Genomic DNA, 22,305 nt, shown 5'->3' with positions numbered 1-22,305 from the left:
CGAGGCACTGCTCAAAGCAGCCACACCCCGCTCCAGTGCCATTCTTCCCGGAAGTGCATGAGGAGCTGACGAAATCGTGGGAGGCACCTTTTACTGCCCACCCCGATTCCGCAGTTCCCCCGCTCTCACTACCCTCGATGGTGGGGCGGCCAGGGGCTATACTGCGATTCTCCCGGTGGATAAATCGCGCGCGGTGCACCTATGCCTGTAGAGCGCCGCCACCTGGCGCGGACGCCCTAAGCTCCCATCCAAGCCCTGTAGGCTCACGTTGTTCATGATGGCTAAAGCCTACAGCACTGCTGGACAAGCCGCCTCTGCCCTGCACGCCATGGCTCTCCTGCAGGTCCACCAAGCCAAGAGTTTGAAAGAACTGCACGAGGGTAGTTCTGCCCCAGATTTGATGCAGGAACTGCGCTTGGCGACCGACCTCGCTCTCCGAGTGATGAAGGTCACGGCGCGGTCTCTCGGGCGGACGATGGCCACACTAGTGGTCCAGGAGCGCCACCTTTGGCTCAACCTTGTAGAGATGGGTGAGGCCGACAAGACACGGTTTCTTGCTGCCCCCATTTCCCAGGTTGGCATATTCGGCAACACCATCGAGGACTTAGCCCAGCAGTTCTCTGCGGTGAAGCAGCAGACGGAGGCAACCCGGCACATCCTGCCCGTCTGCTCGTCGCCAAGGGCGTCCCCCTGCGGTGACTGCTCAACTGGAACTCAAGATGGCGCCGAGTATGGCTGCTGCGTTGCGAGCTCCGACACAACATAGTAGTGTTTTGTTTGTTTTGTTCACAATTCTCATGTTTTTTGTCTTGGATGTTGTCTGCCTTATTGTCTACGACAGACAAACACTTTTGGACATTGGTTCAGCAATTTCACATCGTAAACCGGACTTCACATTCCTCAATGCCGACCCACTGTTTACAAACACGCAAGCGGAGCCCTTTGTCTGGGCAGCACGGCCGCGGAAACGCAAAAGGAAAAGAGGAAACAGAGCCGGCGTTCTCATCAGAGTAAGACGCCATGGAAATCGACCCCCGCTACCCACTATTCTACTGGCAAATGTTCAGTCTCTGGATAACAAGCTCTGCGAGCTGAAAGCGCGGATCTCTTTCCAACGAGATACAAGGGACTGCTGCATTATCTGCCTTGCGGAAACTTGGATGTCTCCGGAGATTCCAGACTCAGCCATTGAACCCGCGGGGTTCTCCGTGCACCGAGCGGACAGAGCGAAAGACCTCTCAGGTAAAAGCAAAGGAGGTGGTATATGTTTTATGATCAACAAATCCTGGTGTGATCAGAGGAACGTACATTCTATCAAGTCTTTCTGCTCTCCTGATCTGGAATTTCTTATGCTTCTGTGTAGACCATTCTGGCTACCGAGGGAATTCGCAGCGGTTATTATCACAGCTGTGTACATTCCTCCACAAGCCGACACAGACCAGGCACTCAAGGAACTGTATGGGAGTATAAGTGAGCAGGAAACCATGCACCCTGAGGTCGTGTTCATTGTGACTGGGGACTTTAATAAAGCCAGTTTAAAATCAGTCGCACCAAAATACCACCAGCACATTAGTTTCAACACACGAGGGGACCAGGTTTTGGACCATTGCTACTCTCCCTTCCGGGATGGCTACAAATCCCTCCCCTGCCCACCATTTGGCAAATCAGACCACTCTTCCATTCTGCTTCTGCCTGCTTACAGTCAGAAACTGAAACAGGAAGCACCCACCCTCAGAACGATCCAGTGCTGGTCGGACCAATCAGATTCTACGCTACAAGACTGTTTTGATCACACGGACTGGGAGATGTTCCGGTCCGCCTCTGATGACGACATCGAGCTTTACGCTGATAGCATAATGTGTTTAATCAAAAAGTGCGTGGAGGACGTGGTTCCGACCAGAACAATACGGATCTATCCGAATCAGAAACCTTGGATTAATAGCGATGTTCGCATGGCACTTAATGTGCGGACCTCCGCTTTTAATTCCGGGAACGCGGAGGAGCATAAACAAGCCAGTTATGCCCTCCGAAAAACTATCAGAACCGCAAAACGCCAGTACAGGAGCAAGATTGAAGGACAGTTTAACAACACCAACTCTAGAAGCATGTGGCAGGGAATTAACATCATCACAGACTTTAAAGGGAATAAAAACTCCGCCATGAACACCGCTGCCTCACTCCCGGATGAGCTAAATAATTTTTATGCTCGTTTCAAGGGAAATAACACCGCCCTCGCGGAGAGAGCTCTCGCGGCTGAAGCTACAGAGGTTAGTTCACTCTCCGTCTCTGTAGCGGATGTAACCTGATCCTTCAGACGAGTGAATATCCGCAAAGCTGCGGGCCCAGACGGCATTCCGGGCCGCGTCATCAGAGTCAAACCAGCTGGCTGGTGTTTTTACAGACATTTTCAACCTTTCTCTCTCTTTGTCTGTAGTCCCCACATGCTTTAAAACATCCACCATTGTGCCTGTTCCAAAACAATCAAAAATCACTTGCTTAAATGACTGGCGTCCTGTTGCTCTGACCCCCATCATCAGCAAATGCTTTGAGAGACTAATCAGAGATTACATCTGCTCTGTATTGCCTCTCTCTCTTGACCCGCTGCAGTTTGTTTACCGCAACAACTGCTCCACTGATGATGCCATTGCATCTACAATACACACTGCTCTCTCACACCTGGAAAAAAAGAACACTTATGTGAGAATGCTGTTTGTAGACTATAACTCAGCATTCAACACCATAGTGCCCTCCAAGCTAGATGAGAAACTCCGGGCTCTGGGCTTAAACAGCTCATTGTGCAGCTGGATCCTGGACTTCCTGTCAAGCAGATGCCAGGTTGTTAGAATAGGCAGCAACATCTCCTCCTCACTGACCCTCAACACTGGAGCCCCACAGGGCTGTGTTCTCAGCCCACTCCTGTATTCCCTGTACACACATGACTGTGTGGCAACACATAGCTCCAATGCCATCATTAAGTTTGCTGATGACACGACGGTGGTAGGTCTGATCACTGACAATGATGAAACAGCCTACAGAGAGAAGGTGCACACTCTGACACACTGGTGTCAGGAGCACAACCTCTCCCTCAACATCAGTAAGACAAAGGAGCTTGTTGTGGACTTCAGAAGAAAAGACAGAGAGCACAGTCCCATCACCATCAATGGAGCACCAGTGGAGAGAGTCAGCAGCTTCAAGTTCCTGAGTGTCCACATCACTGAGGAACTCACATGGTCCATCCACACTGAAGTCGTTGTGAAGAAGGCTCATCAGCGCCTCTTCTTCCTGAGACGGCTGAGGAAGTTTTGAATGAACCGCCACATCCTCACACGGTTCTACACCTGCACTGTAGAGAGCATCCTGACTGGCTGCATCTCCGCCTGGTAAGGCAATAGCACCGCCCACAACCGCAAAGCACTGCAAAGGGTGGTGCGAACTGCCAGACACATCATCGGAGATGAGCTTCCCTCCCTCCAGGAAATATATTCAAGGCGGTTTGTGAAAAAAGCTCGGAGGATCATCAGAGACTCCAGCCACCCGAGCCATGGGCTGTTCTCACTGCTACCATCAGGTAGGCGGTATCGCAGCATCAGGACCCGCACCAGCCGACTCCATGATAGCTTCTTCCCCCGAGCAATCAGACTTCTGAACTCTTGATCTCCCACGATCAAATACATCAGCACTGCACTTTATTACCCTTACTCTTATATCTCACACCGGACTGTCATAAATTATATTATTGTTATATTATATTCTCTCTTAACAACTGACTATCAACCGACAGCCTGAATGTCAATACAGTACAATACTGTACATTCTATAAATATACTATATATACTTTTTTATATATATTTTTATTTTTTATTTTTATTGAATAATGTGTATCTATATAGTGCGTATTGTATACTGTACAGTGTATGTTATTATTTGTATATTGTTGAGTGTAATTATGTGTATATCAGTTGTTTAAATTGTGCTGTGTTAATTTGATGTTATTGTAAACTGGTACTGTCTCATCACTGTCACGACTGCTATGTTGATCAGAACTGCACCCAAGAATTTCACACAACATTGCACTTGTGTATATGGCTGTGTGACAATAAAGTGATTTGATTTGATTTGATTTTGAGGAAGCAGACGCCACCCATCTCACAGTCGGCGCCTAAGAACCCACAGAGGTCGTCAAAGCGCCCCTGAGACGGGCGACCCAGGGATGAAGGAACCCACTCACCTGGAGCTGGTAAGAAGACCACTCCATCCCCCGGTGGAGGGCCAGGCGGAAAATCTTTTGTTGCCTTTTTGTTTGATTCGCCACGTGCCCAAGTGGCTGCGGTACCAAACATTTCAGCAAAAGAGCAGCTTCCTTCCTCCCTGGGTCACATACCCGGTGTGCACAGTCATCATCACGACTACCGTCCATGGGTTTTTTCTTGCAGGATTGGCGCTCCAGCGGTGGTCTTTCTGCCCCTGAGCGCCCAGCTGTGGCACACAGCCACCCCCGATGTGGCAGTCTCCACGGGTTACGAGGACAGGCCTCTTCCTCCCCCATCCCAGGCTATTCCGGGGGTGGTCACAAGGAGCCAGGTAAATGCTTCAATATCCCTAGACTCAGCACGGCCACGACGTGGTGGGGCACCTTGAGCTCTGCCCCGCTGCGAGGCCCCACCTGCCGGTACGTCCGACGACGTTGTCCCCTTGGTCCCCCTTGCGCGGAACTTGGACGCGTGGCTTGTGCTTTCCAATCCATCGCAATGGCTGATCCGGACCGTCCAACTCCAGTGCCCCATCCCTCCAGCCGAGATGAAGAAGGGGTTTTACAGCCCCTACTTCATCGTACCGAAAAAAGCCGTAGGTTGCGGCCAATCTTGGACCTGCGAGTACTGAACCGGGCCTTACACAGACTCCCGTTCAAGATGCTGACGCAAAAACGCATTCTGGTGAGCGTCCGGTATCAAGATTGGTTCGCCGTGGTAGACCTGAAGGATGCGTACTTCCACGTCTCGATCCTTCCTCGACACAGACCCTTCCTGCAGTTTGCATTCAAGTGTCAGGCGTATCAGTACAAAGTCCTCCCTTTCGGCCTGTCCCTGTCTCCTCGCATCTTCACGAAGGTCGCAGAGGCTTTCCTTGCCCCGTTCAGGGAGGTGGGCATTTGCATTCTCAACTATCTCGATGACTGGCTAATCCTAGCTCACTCTTGAGACATGTTGTGCGCACACAGGGACCTGGCGCTCTCACACCTCAGCCGACCAGGGCTTCGGGTCAACTGGGAAAAGAGCAAGCTCCTCCCAGTTCAGAGCATCTCTTTTCTCGGTTTGGAGTTGGACACCTTACAAACGAGTGCGCCCAGTCAGTGCTGGCCTGTTTGAAGGCGTTCAAACAGAAAACAGCAGTTCCACCGAAACTTTTTCAGAGGCTCCTGGGGCATATGGCATCCTCGGCGGTGGCCACCTGGCTCGGGTTGATGCATATTAGGCCGCTTCAGCACTGGCTCCAGACTCGAGTCCCGAGATGGGCATGGCGCCACGGGACACACTACGTGGTCATCACGCTGGTCTGTCACCGTCTTTTCAGCCCTTGGACCGACCTCTCGTTTCTACGGGCAGGTGTTCCTCTAGAACTGGTCTCCAGGCACGTCGTGGTCAAGACAGATGCCTCCAAAATGGGCTGGGGCACTGTTTGCAACGGGCACGCAGCCGCCAGCCTCTGGATGGGTCCGCGATTGCATTGGCACATCAACTACCTCGAGTTGTTGGCAATTCTGCTCGCCCTGCGGAGGTTTCGGCCGTTGATCCAGGGCAAGCACGTGTTAGTTCGGACAAACAACACGGCAACGGTAGCATATGTCAACCGCCAAGGCGGTCTGCACTCTCGTTGTATGTCACAACTCGCCTGCCGTCTCCTCCTCTGGAGTCAGCATCACTTCAAGTCGCTGCGAGCCACTCACATCCTGGGCAACCTCAACACTACAGCAGGTTACCCTCTGGGGAGAGTGGAGACTCCACCCTCAGGTGGTCCAGCTGAATTGGAGTTGATTCGGACGGGCACAGGTGGACTTGTTCGCCTCCCAAGAATCCTCCCACTGCCCGCTCTGGTACGCCCTCACCGAGGCTCCCCTCAGCATAGACGCGCTGGCACACAGCTGGCCCCCTGGTCTACGCAAATATGCGTTTCCCTCAGTGAGCCTACTTGCACAGACCCTGTGCAAGGTCAGGGAGGATGAGGAGCAGGTCGTCCTGGTAGCACCCTACTGGCCCACCCAGATGTGGTTCTTGGACCTCACACTCCTCGCGACAGCCCCCCCCAGGCGAATTCCAATGAGGAAGGACCTTCTTTCTCAGGGACGGGGCACCATCTGGCACCCGTGACCAGACCTCTGGAATCTCCATGTCTGGCCCCTGGACGGGACGTGGAAGACCTAAGCGGTCTACCACCCATGGTGGTAGACATGATCACTCAGGCTAGGGCCCCCTCTACGAGGCGCCTGTATGCCTTTAAGTGGCGTCTGTTCGCTAAGTGGTGTTCTTCCCGACGGGAAGACCCCCAGAGATGCGCAGTCGGATCAGTGCTTTCCTTCCTGCAGGAGAGGTTGGAAGGGAGGCTGCCCCCTTCCACCTTGAAGGTGTACGCTGCCGCCATAGCAGCACACCACGACGCAGTCGACAGTAAGTCCTTAGGGAAGCACGACCTGATCATCAGGTTCCTAAGAGGTGCCAGCAGGCTGAATCTCTCCAGACCGCGCCTCGTTCCCTCATGGGACCTCTCTGTAGTTCTTCAAGGTCTACAGAAAGCCCCCTTTGAGCCTTTGCAGTCAGCCGAGCTTAAGGCACGCTCCTTGAAGACTGCCCTCCTGACTGCGCTCACTTCCATCAAGAGGGTAGGAGACCTGCAAGCGTTCTCTGTCAGCGAAACGTGCCTGGAGTTCGGTCCGGGTTACTCTCACGTGGTCCTGAGACCCCGACCGGGCTATGTAACCAAGGTTCCCACCACCCCTTTTAGGGACCAGGTGGTGAACCTGCAAGCCCTGACCCAGGAGAAGGCAGACCCAGCCCTGTCGTTGCTGTGTCCGGTGCGTGCTTTACGCATCTATTTGGATCGCACGCAGAGCTTTAGAATCTCTGAGCAGCTCTTTGTCTGCTTTGGTGCACAGCGGAAAGGAAGCACAGTCTCCAAGCAGAGGATCGCCCACTGGCTCATTGACACCATAACTATGGCATATCATGCCCAGGACATGCCGCCCCCGGTAGGGCTACAAGCCCATTCTACCTGGGGTGTAGCGGCTTCCTGGGCCCTGGCCAGGGGTGCCTCTCTAACAGACATTTGCAGAGCAGCGGGCTGGGCAACACCCAACACCTTTGCAAGGTTCTACAACCTCTGGGTGGAACCGGTTTCGTGGCATGCAATACAAGCGTATAAGCCCAGGATAGCCTGCCGGGTGTATCGCTTGCACATAGCGCCTTCCACCTCCTTTTGAGCTGAAGACGTGCGCCATTAATTCCCAGTAGTGTTCTTTTTTTTGTTCCCTGGTTGACTTTCTCTGAGCCCTGTGGCAGTCAAATTTTCGGAGAGACTCGCTGCTGGCTCAGTACACGTGCTAACTAAGAGTCCTGTTCTGGGATAGGTGCTCCGCATGTGGCGGTTCCCTGTAAGGCTAACCCCATGCAATATATATCTTCCGCTAATTCGTTTCCCTGTTTGCAAACTGTGTCTTCCTTGGGCAGAGCCCCTCTGCCCCAGTCTCCATGTTTGTAGTAACTCCTCCCTCATTGGGTAGAATCTACCTTGAAGACTCTCTACATGGTTGGAAAGACCATCTGACGTATTCTTCCACTTAAATATCCCCCCCACCCCCCTTTGGGCGAGGTGTGGTCTCCGCGGTGTCTTCCCCTTGGGAGGGACACCCCCCGACTAGACCTGGCGGCCCAGTCAGATAATCCCCCTTCTTTTTTAGTGAGTGGAAAAAAGAGAAGGGGAAAAGAGGCCACGACTGGGTTAAGCCTATCTCTATCTCTTGGGTAGTCGACTTGTCCCCAAAGGGCTGTTCGACACTCATAACTATGTTGGGGAGGTTACGTGTCGACCTGGTGTGCTGGCTATGAGGCACAGAGTAGTCTGCCCACCACACACCGCCAGTTCACGTAACACAGTTCAGCCAATTGTGGCATTATGTATAGGGACCTCTAGTGTCACTACATCGACACAACGCCGAGTGAGTGACAGATAGGGAACATCATGGTTACCTGTGTAACCTCCGTTCCCTGATGGAGGGAACGAGACGTTGTGTCCCTCCTGCCACAAAGCTGAACTACCCACTGAAATGGCCGGACCTTATATCGGCTCCTCAGCATAAAACCTGAATGAGTGCTTGCATACCAGCTCCTTTTATACCCGTATGTCCGAGGGAGTGGCATGCAAATACCACTCGCCAATTTTCATTGGCCTTTTATCAAAGACCAGTGGTGTCTCGGGCTCCCAAAAGTGACCCCTAGTGTCACTACATCGACACAATGTCTCGTTCCCTCCATCAGGGAAAGGAGGTTACACAAGTAACCATGACGTTAAGTTACCATGTTTTTTGGCAGACACCATGGTTTTACCATAGTAATATTGCAGTAACTATGAATAGTCAGTTAAGTAAACCATAAAAAACACAAAATTATGATTTTGATTACCACAGTTTTAGTTTCCTTGTATTATACTATGGTTTTATTACGAATATCAAGGTTAAAACATGGTTACTGTAATAAAACCGTGGTAAAGTTATTATGTGGGAAGGCAAAAGTATTTCAGAAAAACCCGCCCTGTCCTCTAAGGGACTCTATGATGTAGTTTATTACGAGTGAATAAACTAAAACTGCAAAAATATCGCGTGACTGACGATACACGGAAAGTAATATGTAATGATATTATTATTACAATATAATACTTTCCGGTGTAGGCCCATCTGTGTCTAATAACTCAAAAATAAGCCAGCGACCGTGACTGACTAATCAAAACTATATATATATCAAATTGTAATTATTCAGTATTTGAAAATGAACCTATAAAGGAAATTATACCGCTTTAATGTGGCAGACAAATGGGACGGGCCTTTTACGAGTTTGTTACGAATGTTAACTACGAAAACATTTGAAGGTATTTTTGCAGCAAATCAACTGAGCTCCTGTGACAGTGGAATTTGTAGTTGTAGAGATTAGCCACTCATGTGTATCAGTAAATTTGAAGTCACAGAGAAAAATGTTTTAAGAGTTGCAAACTTGTAGATTTGGTTTTATCTCCCACAAACACAGCACAACAGTTACACCTTCTCAAATTCTTCATTGCAGGTGCACAAATCCTATTCTGTGCATGACAAATTAAGAAACTTATACGCTCTCTCCCTTTTGCACCACATATCTGTGTAAAATATGGAGCAAAAGTGATTTGTGCATCTGTAGAGGCAGCGGCGGACACTGTATAGAGATCAGAGAATTTTGGCCAATCAGAAGAGCTTGTTATACCATAAAGGTAGGTTTTTTCTTTCTTTTTCTGAAATCACTTACCGTTATACATTTGTTTATAGTTTAAATATGCGGTTGGTAATCAGTGTTTCTTAGTTAGATTAGCCTTTCTTGTTTCACGAAAGGTAAGCTGATGCTAGACTACCTGCACTGTTAAGTTTGCCATTCAGTCATCTCATATTAAATGATTTATTCCTTATATTCTCTTCAGACAGAACAGGGTGGGTCTTCGCAGGTGAGTATCATATCATAAGTATGCACCTAATGTAAGATTACCCTTATGAGAATTTACCATGGTCAGAAAACCATGGGTACCATGTTTATTTTTCTTTTTGTTTGTTTTTGGTGGATAGTAATTTTTATAGGAATACCATAGTAAAGGGATGTCAGAGTTTGCACTACAGTAGGCAATTTGCCCAGTAATTATTATTCCCATAGGGAAGCAGTCCTGAAATTGGAAGCTATAAATAATATAATCTTGATCCCATAGGTATCCAAGAATTGAGCAACTAACCAAGTAAACAAAGGGGGCTGGAAGCACCTGTTTCCAAGTGATTAGGCCTCTGTTGCAGGTCAGTACTGATTTAGTGGGACACTGCAGGGCACATGGGAGTGAGATAACTTACTATTCTTAGACTATGTAAATATTGATTTTATATTATAAGGAACACCTATTTGCAGTGACGTTGGATGAAAAACATGCTTTAAATCGCCTATAGGCTTTATAAAATGTTAATTAACCCGCTCTGTGACTCACTGCAGCTTCCAATTTCGGGACGCTTCCCTATGTGAGTAATAATTACTGGGGCCGCTAGACAGATGCACAAATCACTTTACCTCCATATTTTACACAGATATGTGGTGCAAAAGGGAGAGAGCGTATACGTTTCTTAATTTGTCATGCGCAGAATAGGATTTGTGCACCTGCAATGAAGAATTTGAGAAGGTGTAACTGTTGTGTTGTGTCTGTGGGAGAGGAAAAAAAAATCTACAAGTTTGCAACTCTTAAAACATTTTTCTCTGTGACTTCAAATTTACTGATACACATGAGTGGCTAATCTCTACAATTACAAATTCCACTGTCACAGGAGCTCAGTTGATTTGCTGCAAAAATACCTTCATGAAAACATCGCTTACCTGACACAAACTGTACGAAAACTGAGAGCAAGATCCACTTTAGATGTTGCGCCATTTTCGTACAAAATACGCTTTCACGCACTTATTCTCCTATATTTTGCGCATAAAATACAGGCCCGTGTTAAGTTACTGACACACCCGCAGAAACGGATAAAGGAAGTCAGAGAAAACGAAAGTGAAAGTGTTGAGAAGGTAACGCCCCGGCAGCCCAAGTCTCGCAAAAGTCTCATTCGCTGTTACTAAGTTTAGGTTTAATGGTAGGTTTAGGGGTACGTGCGGGCTTAGGTTTTCTGTAGGACTCCAAATAAACACAATAAACACAGTGTTTGAACGTCTCATGCAGCTCTCGCGCCACCTGTGGTAGCCCCGGTATTTAACATTGAGATATCTCCCCTGCGGGACCATCTCTGGCATTTGGATTTCACTGAAGGTTCAGCAGTTTAATCAAATCAAATCACTTTTATTGTCACACAGCCATATACACAAGTGCAATAGTGTGTGAAATTCTTGGGTGCAGTTCCGATCAACATAGCAGTCGTGACAGTGATGAGACATATACCAATTTACAATAACATCAAATTAACACAGCACAATTTAAAGTCTAATATACACATAATTACACTCAACAATATACAAATAATAACATACACTGTACAGTATACAATATAGAATACACATTATTCAATAAAAAAAAGTATATAGTAGTATATATAGAATGTACAGTATTGTACTGTATTGACATTCAGGCTGTCGGTTGATAGTCAGTTGTTAAGAGAGAATATAATATAATAATAATATAATTTATGACAGTCCGGTGTGAGATATAAGAGTAAGAGTAATAAAGTGCAGTGCTGATGTATTTTGATCGTGGGGGATCAAGAGTTCAGAAGTCTGATTGCTTGGGGGAAGAAGCTGTCATGGAGACGGCTGGTGCGGGTCCTGATGCTGCGATACCGCCTGCCTGATGGTAGCAGTGAGAACAGCCCATGGCTCGGGTGGCTGGAGTCTCTGATGATCCTCCAAGCTTTTTTCACACACCGCCTTGTATATATTTCCTGGAGGGAGGGAAGCTCACCTCCGATGATGTGTCTGGCAGTTCGCACCACCCTTTGCAGGGCTTTGCGGTTGTGGGCGGTGCTATTGCCGTACCAGGCGGATGCAGCCAGTCAGGATGCTCTCTACAGTGCAGGTGTAGAACCATGTGAGGATGTGGCAGTTCATTCCAAGCTTCCTCAGCCGTCTCAGGAAGAAGAGGCGCTGATGAGCCTTCTTCACAACGACTTCAGTGTGGATGGACCATGTGAGTTCCTCAGTGATGTGGACACCCAGGAACTTGAAGCTGCTGACTCTCTCCACTGGTGCTCCATTGATGGTGATGGGACTGTGCTCTCTGTCTTTTCTTCTGAAGTCCACCACAAGCTCCTTTGTCTTACTGACGTTGAGGGAGAGGTTGTGCTCCTGACACCAGTGTGTCAGAGTGTGCACCTCCTCTCTGTAGGCTGTTTCATCATTGTTAGTGATCAGACCTACCACCGTCGTGTCATCAGCAAACTTAATGATGGCATTGGAGCTATGTGTTGCCACACAGTCATGTGTGTAAAAGGAATACAAGAGTGGGCTGAGAAAGCAGCCCTGTGGGGCTCCAGTGTTGAGGGTCAGTGACGAGGAGATGTTGCTGCCTATTCTAACCACCTGGCGTCTGCTTTACAGGAAGTCCAGGATCCAGCTGCACAATGAGCTGTTTAAGCCAAGAGCCCGGAGTTTCTCATCAAGCTTGGAGGGCACTATGGTGTTGAATGCTGAGCTGTAGTCTACAAACAGCATTCTTACATAAGTGTTCTTTTTTTCCAGGTGTGAGAGAGCAGTGTGTATTGTAGATGCAATGGCATCATCATTGGAGCGGATGTTGCGGTAAGCAAACTGCAATGGGTCAGGTGATGGAGTGATCTAGATATGATCACTATCCTTAAATAAAAGACAGTTTTTTTTGTTTTGTTTTGTTTTTTGCATGATCAGTCATATTTTCAAAATCAATGCCACATTTTCACAATATCTGCCAGAGTATGCAAACTTTTGAGCACAACTGTATATATATATATATTGTCTATTGTGTATTCTTTATATACTTTATTTTCTTTTCAATATTTATTTATTTTTTATTCAATTTTTAAATATTTTTTAAAAGTCTTGCTGCTGTTTTTGTATTGTTGTACACTGGAAGCTTCTGTCACCAAGACAAATTCCTTGTATGTGTAAGCATACTTGGCAATAAAGCTGATTCTGATTCTGATTCTGATTATCTAATGTACTTTCTTAATTCATTAATATAAACTCATAAAACAGCATATATCATTTTAATTGTAAAAATGTTAATTTTAGTATGTCAACTACCCAAGGTGCAATCAGAATTGTGTGTAAATCACATTAAGTCATAGAAAATGACTATTCAACTCAGTTAGGCTTTTCTAGCGCAACATATAAGAGGTTTAGAAGCCTTTTGTGCCATCTAGTGTCTAGAATAAAACTGCATAACATCAGAGCAATCATTTGCTGTGCCTCTGGTATTGTCAAGACACTTAATTGCAATACCTCTGACATACAGGAACAGTTTATCTCATCATGTTTAATGAAACCTCTCTTTCACAGTTGTGTACTGCATAACGAGACTATTTTTAGTTAATCAGTGACCATTTGTGGTGCATCTACTGTACGTATTAGCAAGATTGAATGTTGATTAGCTAGTTGATTGGGGGGGTAATATATTTGACAGTAACATATTTGACGGCAACATAGTTGACTAATTATTTTCTTTCCAGTACATTTATCAGACATTTACTATTAATAAAAAGAAAAACTTTTTCTACTGTCGCAACGGCAAAGTGTCAGAAGTTATAGAATCACCCTAATGACTTATCTTAAAGGTGACTACTATTTTCTGAATAGAGCTATCAGTTATGAAATTACCAACAAAGAAATTTACCTGTTTTGTCCGTCTTTCCCTTGCTGCATCTTCCAACTGTTTTCATTCTTAATTGCGTAAGATAACCATCCAAGCAGAAGGCATCGTCAAGCTTGTGATGTATAGACAACTTTCATAACATTGCTTCACCAAGATTCTGTCGTAATCATTGTCAAGCAAAGCCAGGAGATTTTTTCAATCTCTAAAAATAAATTTCCTGCAAAGAATCCTTCAATTCACAGATGGAGATCATGGATACGTCACTTTGCTCACAACTCACCCACAAAAGCTCAGTGGGGTTAAGATCAATAACACTCTTTCCCAATTATCTGTTGTCCAATGTCTGTGTTTCTTTGCCACTCTAACCTTTTCTTTTTGTTTTTCTGTTTCAAAAGTGGCTTTTTCTTTGCAATTCTTCCCATAAGGCCTGCACCCCTGAGTCTTCTCTTTACTGTTGTACATGAAACTGGTGTTGAGCGGGTAGAATTCAATGAAGCTGTCAGCTGAGGACATGTGAGGCGTCTATTTCTCAAACTAGAGACTGATGTTCTTATCCTCTTGTTTATTTGTACATCTGGTCTTCCACATCTCTTTCTGTCCTTGTTAGAGCCAGTTGTCCTTTGTCTTTGAAGACTGTAGTGTACACCTTTGAATGAAATCTTCAGGTTTTTTTGGCAATTTCAAGCATTGTATAGCCTTGATTCCTCAAAACAATGATTGACTGATGAGTTTCTAGAGAAAGCTGTTTCTTTTTTGCTATTTTTGACCTAATATTGACCTTAAGACATGCCAGTCTATTGCATACTGCGGCAACTCAAAAACAAACACAAAGACAATGTTAAGCTTCATTTAATGAACCAAATAGCTTTCGACTGTGTTTGATAATGGCAAGTGATTTTCTAGTAACAAATTATCAATTTAGCATGAATACTCAAGGATAAGGTGTTGGAGTGATGGCTGCTGGAAATGGGGTCTGTCTAGATTTGATCAAAAATGACTTTTTTCATATAGTGATGGTGCTGTTTTTTTACATCAATAATGTCCTGACTATACTTTGTGATCAGTTGAATGCCAGTTTGGTGAATTAAAGTACCAATTTCCTTCTGAAACAGCAAAATCTGTGCATTATTCCAAACTTTTGGCCGCCAGTGTATATATATACAGTACTGTGCAAAGGTTTTAGGCGCTTGTGAAAAATGTTGCATAGTGGACACAGTTTTTCTTGGTTGTTGGCAGATAGGATGTTCCAAGCTTCTTGGAGAATCACCACAGTTCTTCTATCTATTTAGGCTGTCTCAATTGCTTCTGTCTCTTTATGTAATCTCAGACTGAACCGATGTTCAGTGGGGGGCTGTGGCAGCGGGGGTGTGGTCAAGCGTCCGTCCGGAGAGAGATAAAGTGGTAAGGGCGCTTGCACCTGAGCTAGATTATATGTAACACCTGTCTCTAATTCCAGTGAGCATGGGGAGAGCGGCATATAAGCAGCCACGCCACCAGCAGAGAAAGAGAGAGAGTCTGGCACAAGGAAGGCCACAGTGCTCCTGAAGCTGCTACATTTAATCTGTTATGTTTGTGAAGCTGATGTGTTTAAGTTACTATGTGCCTGTGAAGCTAATGAATTTAAGTCTACGTGCCTGTGAAGCTGACGAGTTTGTGAAGTTGTAAAGCATTGAAGTGGCCGATTAAAAGTCCTACCTGATTCTGAAAAAACCTGCTTCCCTGTGTTCTCCTTCCTTTCTGTTTATTAGCTGTTACACTGGTGCCGAAACACGGGATCTTGACGTATGCCCCATGGAGTCCTCCCAGTTGGCAGAGATCCTCAAATCCCTCACTGGCTTACACCAGTCCCACCAACAATCCCTGCTTCTTTGAGATCCTTCGGGCTCAAGCAGAGGACCGGCATGCGATCCAGAGCCTTCTCAGTCAGGAGAGAGCCCCGGCCGTCTCCCCGGACAACCACAGCCCCATGCCCCCGCCCACGCCTCTAAAGATGGGGGCCAAGGATGACCCGGAAGCCTTCCTCAACTTGTTCGAGCAGATCGATGAGATATGGAGATGGCTGTGTGATAAGTGGGTGGCCAGGCTCCTCCCGTTGCTGTCCGGGGATGCCCAGCTCGCAGCACAACAACTGCCGGTGGTGAACCTCCTGGCTTATGAGGACCTGAAGAAGACCATCCTGCAGCAGGTTGGCCGCAGTCTGGAGTAGCATCGCCAGCTCTTCCGGTCAATGAAGTTGGAGACGACCGGCCACCTGTTTGCCTTCACCCAACGGCTCCGAGACGCCTGCTAGAGAAGGCTGCTGGCGGGGGATCACGACGTTGAGGGAATAATTGATCAGGTGGTGTTGGAGCAGCTCGTCCATCGGCTACTGCGAGGAACGGCGGAATGGGTCCAGTGCCACCGCCCGGCGTTGCTGGAGGAGGCTGCTCAATTGGCAGAGGACCATGTGGCAGTTTACCAGAGGGTGGAAGAGCCCTCCCACTCTCTCTCCCCTCCCCCTGTGTTTTCCCCGTTCTCTTCCCCCTGCAATGTCTGCAGGTGTTGTGCGGCATGCCGCGAATGCCAGCTGGTGAATCCACCGGCCACCCCAATCACCTCTTCCGCTGATTGAGGTCCCCTTCGAGAGAATTGGAATGGACCTCGTCGGGCCATTAGAGCGGTCAGCACGCGGACATCACTTTGTATTGGTCCTAGTATGCAACGTGATATAGGGAAGCAGTGCCTCTGTGCAACATCTCAGCATGCAGTGTTGCGGAGGCACTCTTCAAAATAATCTCCCGGGTGGGGATTCCGAAAGAAATCCTCACCGATCAGGGCACAACTTTTATGTCACGGACACTACGTGAGCTTTACGAATTATTGGGCAATAAATCAATCCGCACCAGCGTTTACCATCCACAAACAGATGGCCTGGTGGAGAGATTTAATAAAACCCTTAAAAACATGATTCGTAAGGTCATGCACGAGGATGCTATAAATTGGGACAAATGGCTCGATCCCCTGTTATTCGCAGTACGAGAGGTCCCGCAAGCCTCCCCTGGGTTTTCCCCATTCAAGCTGCTGTATTCCCGGAGAGGGCGGAGCTCGGGCCAGAGGTGAATACAAAACACAATAATTTCACCCCGGTTACTTGCGGAGACCACCTCTCACCGTATCAACTCGCAGAGGTTGCTAAGTTGCAAAAGGAGTTTGCAGATGTGTTTTCCCCTCTACCGGGTCATATGAACCTCATACAGCACCACATCGAGACCGAGCCGAGGGTGGTGGTACGTAGCCATCCCTACCAATTGCCCGAGCACAAAAAAAAATTGTCCGGGAAGAATTGGATGCAATGCTCGATATGGGGGTAATAGAGGAATCCCACAGCGATTGGTCCAGCCTGGTTGTTCTAGTTCCTAAGAGCGACGGGTCTGTACGGCTCTGTGTGGATTATAGAAAAGTCAATGCGGTGTCTAAATTTGACGCATACCCAATGCCTCGCGTTGATGAGTTGCTCGATCGGTTGGGCACTGCTTGAATTTATTCAACACTGGATTTGACAAAGGGTTATTGGCAGATCCCCTTGACAACAATTTCCCGTGAAAAAACAGCCTTCTCCACGACGTTTGGATTACATCAATTTGTGACACTTCCGTTCGGTTTGTTTGGAGCCCCGGCTACGTTTCAGCATCTCATGGACCGAATCCTCAGACCGCATTCGGCTTACGGCAGGATCGCTGAGACAAGCGGGACTCACAGCAAACCCCAAGAAGTGTGCGATTGGGCGGGTGGAGGTATGGTATCTGGGGTTCCACATGGGCCACAGGCAGGTGTGTCCCCAAATTGACAAGACTGCGGCGATTGTGACCTGCCCGAGGCCCAAGGCCAAAAAGGGGGTGAGACAGTTCCTGGGGCTGGCTGGCTATTATAGGAGATTCATGCCTAATTATTCGGATGTCACCAGCCCGCTGACTGATCTCACTAAAAAGAGAGCTCCAGACCCGGTCCAGTGGATGGAGCAGTGTCAACAGGCGCTCATGCAGGTTAAAGCCGCACTTTGCGGGGGGCCGCTTATACATTCACCCGATTTCTCTCTCCCTTTTGTCTTGCAGACAGACGCTTCAGACAGAGGGCTGGGGGCCGTACTCTCGCAGGTGGTGGAGGGGGAGGAGCACCCGGTGCTGCACATTAGCCACAAGCTCTTGCTGAGGGAGACTAAGTACAGCACCATAGAGAAGGAGTGTCTCGCCATCAAGTGGGCGGTCCTCACTCTCCGGTACTACCTGTTGGGGTGGGCCTTCACCCTCTGCTTGGATCACGCCCCACTCCAATGGCTCCACTGCATGAAGGATACCAACGCGAGGATCACCCGTTGGTATCTGGCTCTTCAGCCATTTAAGTTCAAGGTGGTCCGCAGACCAGGAGCGCAGATGGCTGTCGCCAACTTCCTTTCCAGAAATGGGGGGGGGGGAGTGGTAGACAGGCCGAATGTCTCCCTGGCCTGAGTCGGGCGGTGGGGATATGTGGCAGAGGGGGCATGGTCAAGCATCCAGAGAGAAAGCGGTAAGGGCGCTTGCACCTGAGCTAGATTATGTGTAACACCTGTCTCTAATTCCAGTGAGCATGGGGAGAGCGGCATATAAGCAGCCACGCCACCAGCAGAGAGAGAGAGAGAGAGTCTGGCACAAGGAAGGCCACAGTGCTCCTGAAGCTGCTACGATTAATCTGTTATGTTTGGAAGCTGATGTGTTTAAGTTACAATGTGCCTGTGAAGCTAATGAATTTAAGTCTATGTGCCTGTGAAGCTGATGAGTTTGTGAACTTGTAAAGCATTGAAGTGGCCGATTAAAAGTCCTACCTGAGCCTGGAAAAACCTGCTTCCCTGTGTTCTCCTTCCTTTCTGTTTGTGAGCTGTTACAGGGGCTTTGTGGGGGCCATGACATCTGTTGCAGGGCTCCCTGTTCTTCTATTCTAATCTTTTCTATTTGCAAAAGTAATGTTTGGGAGTGTAACATTTATATTTCCTATTGACACACTAAAGCTGAAGAGATAAATAACCATCTTAAGACAAATGCTTATGTGAGTTTTGCACAGTACTGTGTATATATACACTGTAGGTATTTATTACCTATAGTTAAAAGTTCTAAATGATTAAAAAGTAATTGTAGAATTAATTCATGATAATAGGTTATAGAAAAAAAGTGACAATTTATGTTCATATCGTATATTGAGCTGTATGGAATACACTTAATAGTAAATATGTATAGGACAGAAGAGAGTAAACACACACGTTCATACACTGGAATATTCAAACATGCATGTGATACTTTTGTCTAATGTTAACTGTTGGGCCTCATGTATTCAGATAGAAGAAAAAGGCAGGCCTAACACAGTTGTAAAAACCTAACTCAGGCCCCCACATTCCAAGTCGTAAATTATACTGATAAAAATCACGCCAAAATCAAACAAAGGGAGTCCAAAACATATTACAAATCCCATGAAGCCTTGCTCACAAAAGGATCGAACTCTCAACTCCTATTGGATGAGGCACACAACAGAACGTCCCTCAAACATGACATCATCAGGAGTTGAAATACCTCTGAAATGCTTCCGGGATTTGCTTTCAGCAACTTTGTTTGCAGTGTGTAGACGCAGCTCATCGCTGCTCTCAGGTGCAACCTCGTGACACAAGGAAGTAACGTCCGCCTTGAAACTGTGGCCATACAATCTCCATCTCGCTGGATGAGTTGAGATTACTCTGTGTTCAACTGAACACTCTAACGGATCCGAAGGAGACCACCGAGCAATCCACATCTTCATCCGTTTGCCTGCAGAAGTGAAGAGATTAAAGATTTCTCTTCCATCTTCAATCAAGTCGACATTTCTGAGTTCTCCGCCAGCCCGCCGAGAATCAACAGCCGTGCCCGCAAACAGAGCGAGGAAATGGCCTCCTGTCATCACCCGAGCCTCAAGGAACCGGGTCGGAGTTAAAGGACGGAGGAAAACACATTCTACCTGTGTCCTCATGCGATTCAAGTAAGAGGTTTAGGTCTGGGCAGAGATAGAATATTATAGTGTGTTATTCTTGTGTTTCAAGGTTTTTTTGCTTGTACAGTTTACGGACCACCATGTCCGCTCATTATTAATACTCAGGATATTAATTATCACGAATATGTTTTGCTGTATTGTGGTCCAACCAAATTGGACTGTTGTGCAATTTGGCCATCGCGGGTGAGACAAGTAAACTGAGTTCATCCATTAAAGAGTCAAAGAAAGCGGGATTGTTTACGAGCCGTCCACCGCGTCTCTGAGTGATGAACTAACAGCTACTTTCTCTCCCACGATCGCGAAATCGGCTTTAGGGCCCTCTCTTCTCTCTCTCTCTTACTAACCACACACACACACACACACATACACGCACGTGACCCCTCACAAACATTCTGGCACACATTTTTGGCTCCTAGATAGCTTAATGCTAAAGCCCAGCTTTGTCCCTAAGCTATCGTACAAGCGAATACACGCGGTAACTGGTAGACGCCATTGACTGGTTTCTCTCCGCCCCCATTCGCGGTCATATTCCCTGGCCGGAAGTCTCGCGTGACATACTCTCCACAAGAGTCACGTCCGCCATTTTGTGCGCGTCCCTCCTTACACACACACACACACACCTTATGTGTTATAGGATTATTTTAGTTTCCATATCTAATCATATCACTGTTTAGTTTGTAGTTGTAAGTCGGAAGTTTATTGACTGCTTTGTATTAATTATTAATTGATATTACTGCATAAATAAACTTTGTTTATATTACAAAGAGAAGTGTTTTGGTTTGTTTTGCATATGCCTGTGTCATGCTGACGGGATGTCAGTGCTCAGATTCAAGCCTTCATTCATTGTTTTTTCCTGAAAATCGATATTCTTCGGATGTCAATTTTCCTAAGAAAACAATCTAATATTGAGACTGTTATACTATCTGGTTATTAGTCCCTGATTCCAGGGTGGTGCCCCGTCAATGTTAATTCTTATTAATATTCTGTTGATTTTTGATAATTGATAATTATCTTTGATGATTGTTGAATCTGGTCAATAAGCTAGTGTTAATTTTAATTCATTTTTCATCGATGTTAACAATTAACGATTATCTTTGATAATTGTTGATTTAAAGAATTAAAAAAAAGCTAACATTGATTCTCATCAATGTTCTATTGATTTTAATAATTAATAATTATCTTTGATAATTATTAATTATTGCTAATAACCAAACTTGCTCCTAAATGTAGCACACTACATTTACTGGAGCCCCATATGAGGTTTTAATGAGTTAGATTCAATTAATTAATTTAAATATTAATTAATAACTAAAGAAATAATTATTAATTATTTCTGATAGTAACACTGATCTAAACAACCAGTAAAGCCCTACATAACCAATTAAAATTTGCATTGAACTTTGAACTTAGTGGCTGTTTGTTTTTCTGCAACTTATAAGATTATGTCCCTCTGTTTACTATGGCCTTGGTGGCACGAGGGGGACCTACACAATATTAAGCAGGTGGTTTCAATGTTGTGGCTGATCGGTGTGTGTACATACTGGTGTGTGGTGAGTGTACTGGTGCACTATGGCTGCTGTTTTATCATCCAGGTGGATGCTGCACACTGGTGGAGGTTGAGGAGAGTCCCGTTCACTGTGTAAAGCGCTTTGAGTGTAGTGTCAGAAAAGCACATGTATAAATGTAACGTTCATTCATACATACACAGACTCAACAAAGGGGATGGCATAAATCTAAATTACATATTTGACAAAGAATATGTATTACTCTAATATTACTCCATGAAACAAATTTGCAGTGCTAGAGAAAACGTAAAACACATTTCATAAAGCCAAAACATCAAGGTACTGACATCATACAGCCTTGTTTTGTGAGGTTTTTCATAAAACATACTGTGAACATTTTTGTCTTGAAATAAAAGGTAAATTAATAAATGTTGTAAATAGACAACTAGGGAATACAGAGACAAAGTGAATATAATACTACATTTATTTCATTTGTTATCATTTAAATGTACTCCAATTTTGTTTTTTATTGTGGTTGGAGGACATTTTATCTTGAAATTGTTTTTTTTTTTTTAAACAAGTCCAGTTGTAATGACTGTATACTCTTGTGTGCGCACACACACACACACACACACACACGTGCATTTCACAAATGCTAACTTACATTATTGCATTACAATTACTCTATTTTGTAATGAATTTTAATAACATCGTAGATAAAATAAATGCAAAAAACTAAGAGAATAAATTCATAGAAAAGCAGATGGCTTGTGTATGATACAGGTTTACATGTTTGTCAAACTCCTCTCGGTCAGTGGGGTCATTCAATGGAGCACTTTTCAATGCAAAAAAAAAAAGCTAATGATAATTTCGAAGAAAGTTCATTTTAGGTCAGTCTAATTTGGTGTTTAACATTGCAAAATTAACAACTTAAAATGGTAACAGATAAATGAAACACAAGTTTTACATTAAAATAAAAAATCAAACAGTGTGAATGAAGAACATTTTAAGCTTTACATTAGTATATTTGATGTGGCAGACAAAATAATGACAAAGGTTTGAAATAAAGGTTAATACGTGACTCCAAAACATTAAAAATATACTTCCAAAACAATTCTCACATCTAGAAAAAAAATACAAAAATCTGTTTGAGTGAGTCTTGAGTTCAAAACTCCACCCA

At 45.9% G+C, this 22,305-nt stretch overlaps 2 protein-coding genes across 7 annotated transcripts in view; one reads left to right on the top strand and one right to left on the bottom strand.

Moving 5' to 3' along the window:
* Nucleotides 1–10,783, bottom strand: part of LOC127443849 (uncharacterized) — a 79,505-nt gene extending 68,722 nt beyond the window's left edge. For both annotated transcript variants that reach the window (XM_051702810.1, XM_051702808.1), the window contains exon 1: nt 10,635–10,783. In XM_051702810.1, coding sequence (XP_051558770.1) covers nt 10,635–10,689 — 55 coding nt within the window. In that variant the 5' untranslated portion in view covers nt 10,690–10,783. The remainder of the gene's footprint in view (nt 1–10,634) is intronic.
* Nucleotides 1–22,305, top strand: part of si:ch211-132g1.1 (T-cell surface antigen CD2) — a 46,056-nt gene that overhangs the window by 2,924 nt on the left and 20,827 nt on the right. The gene's annotated exons all lie outside the window — the stretch shown is intronic.

Source organism: Myxocyprinus asiaticus, chromosome 7 (assembly GCF_019703515.2).
Source record: "Myxocyprinus asiaticus isolate MX2 ecotype Aquarium Trade chromosome 7, UBuf_Myxa_2, whole genome shotgun sequence".
Taxonomy (NCBI): domain Eukaryota; kingdom Metazoa; phylum Chordata; class Actinopteri; order Cypriniformes; family Catostomidae; genus Myxocyprinus; species Myxocyprinus asiaticus.
The sequence above is the reverse complement of the archived record's forward strand: the minus strand, read 5'-3'. Positions and strand labels throughout refer to the sequence as shown.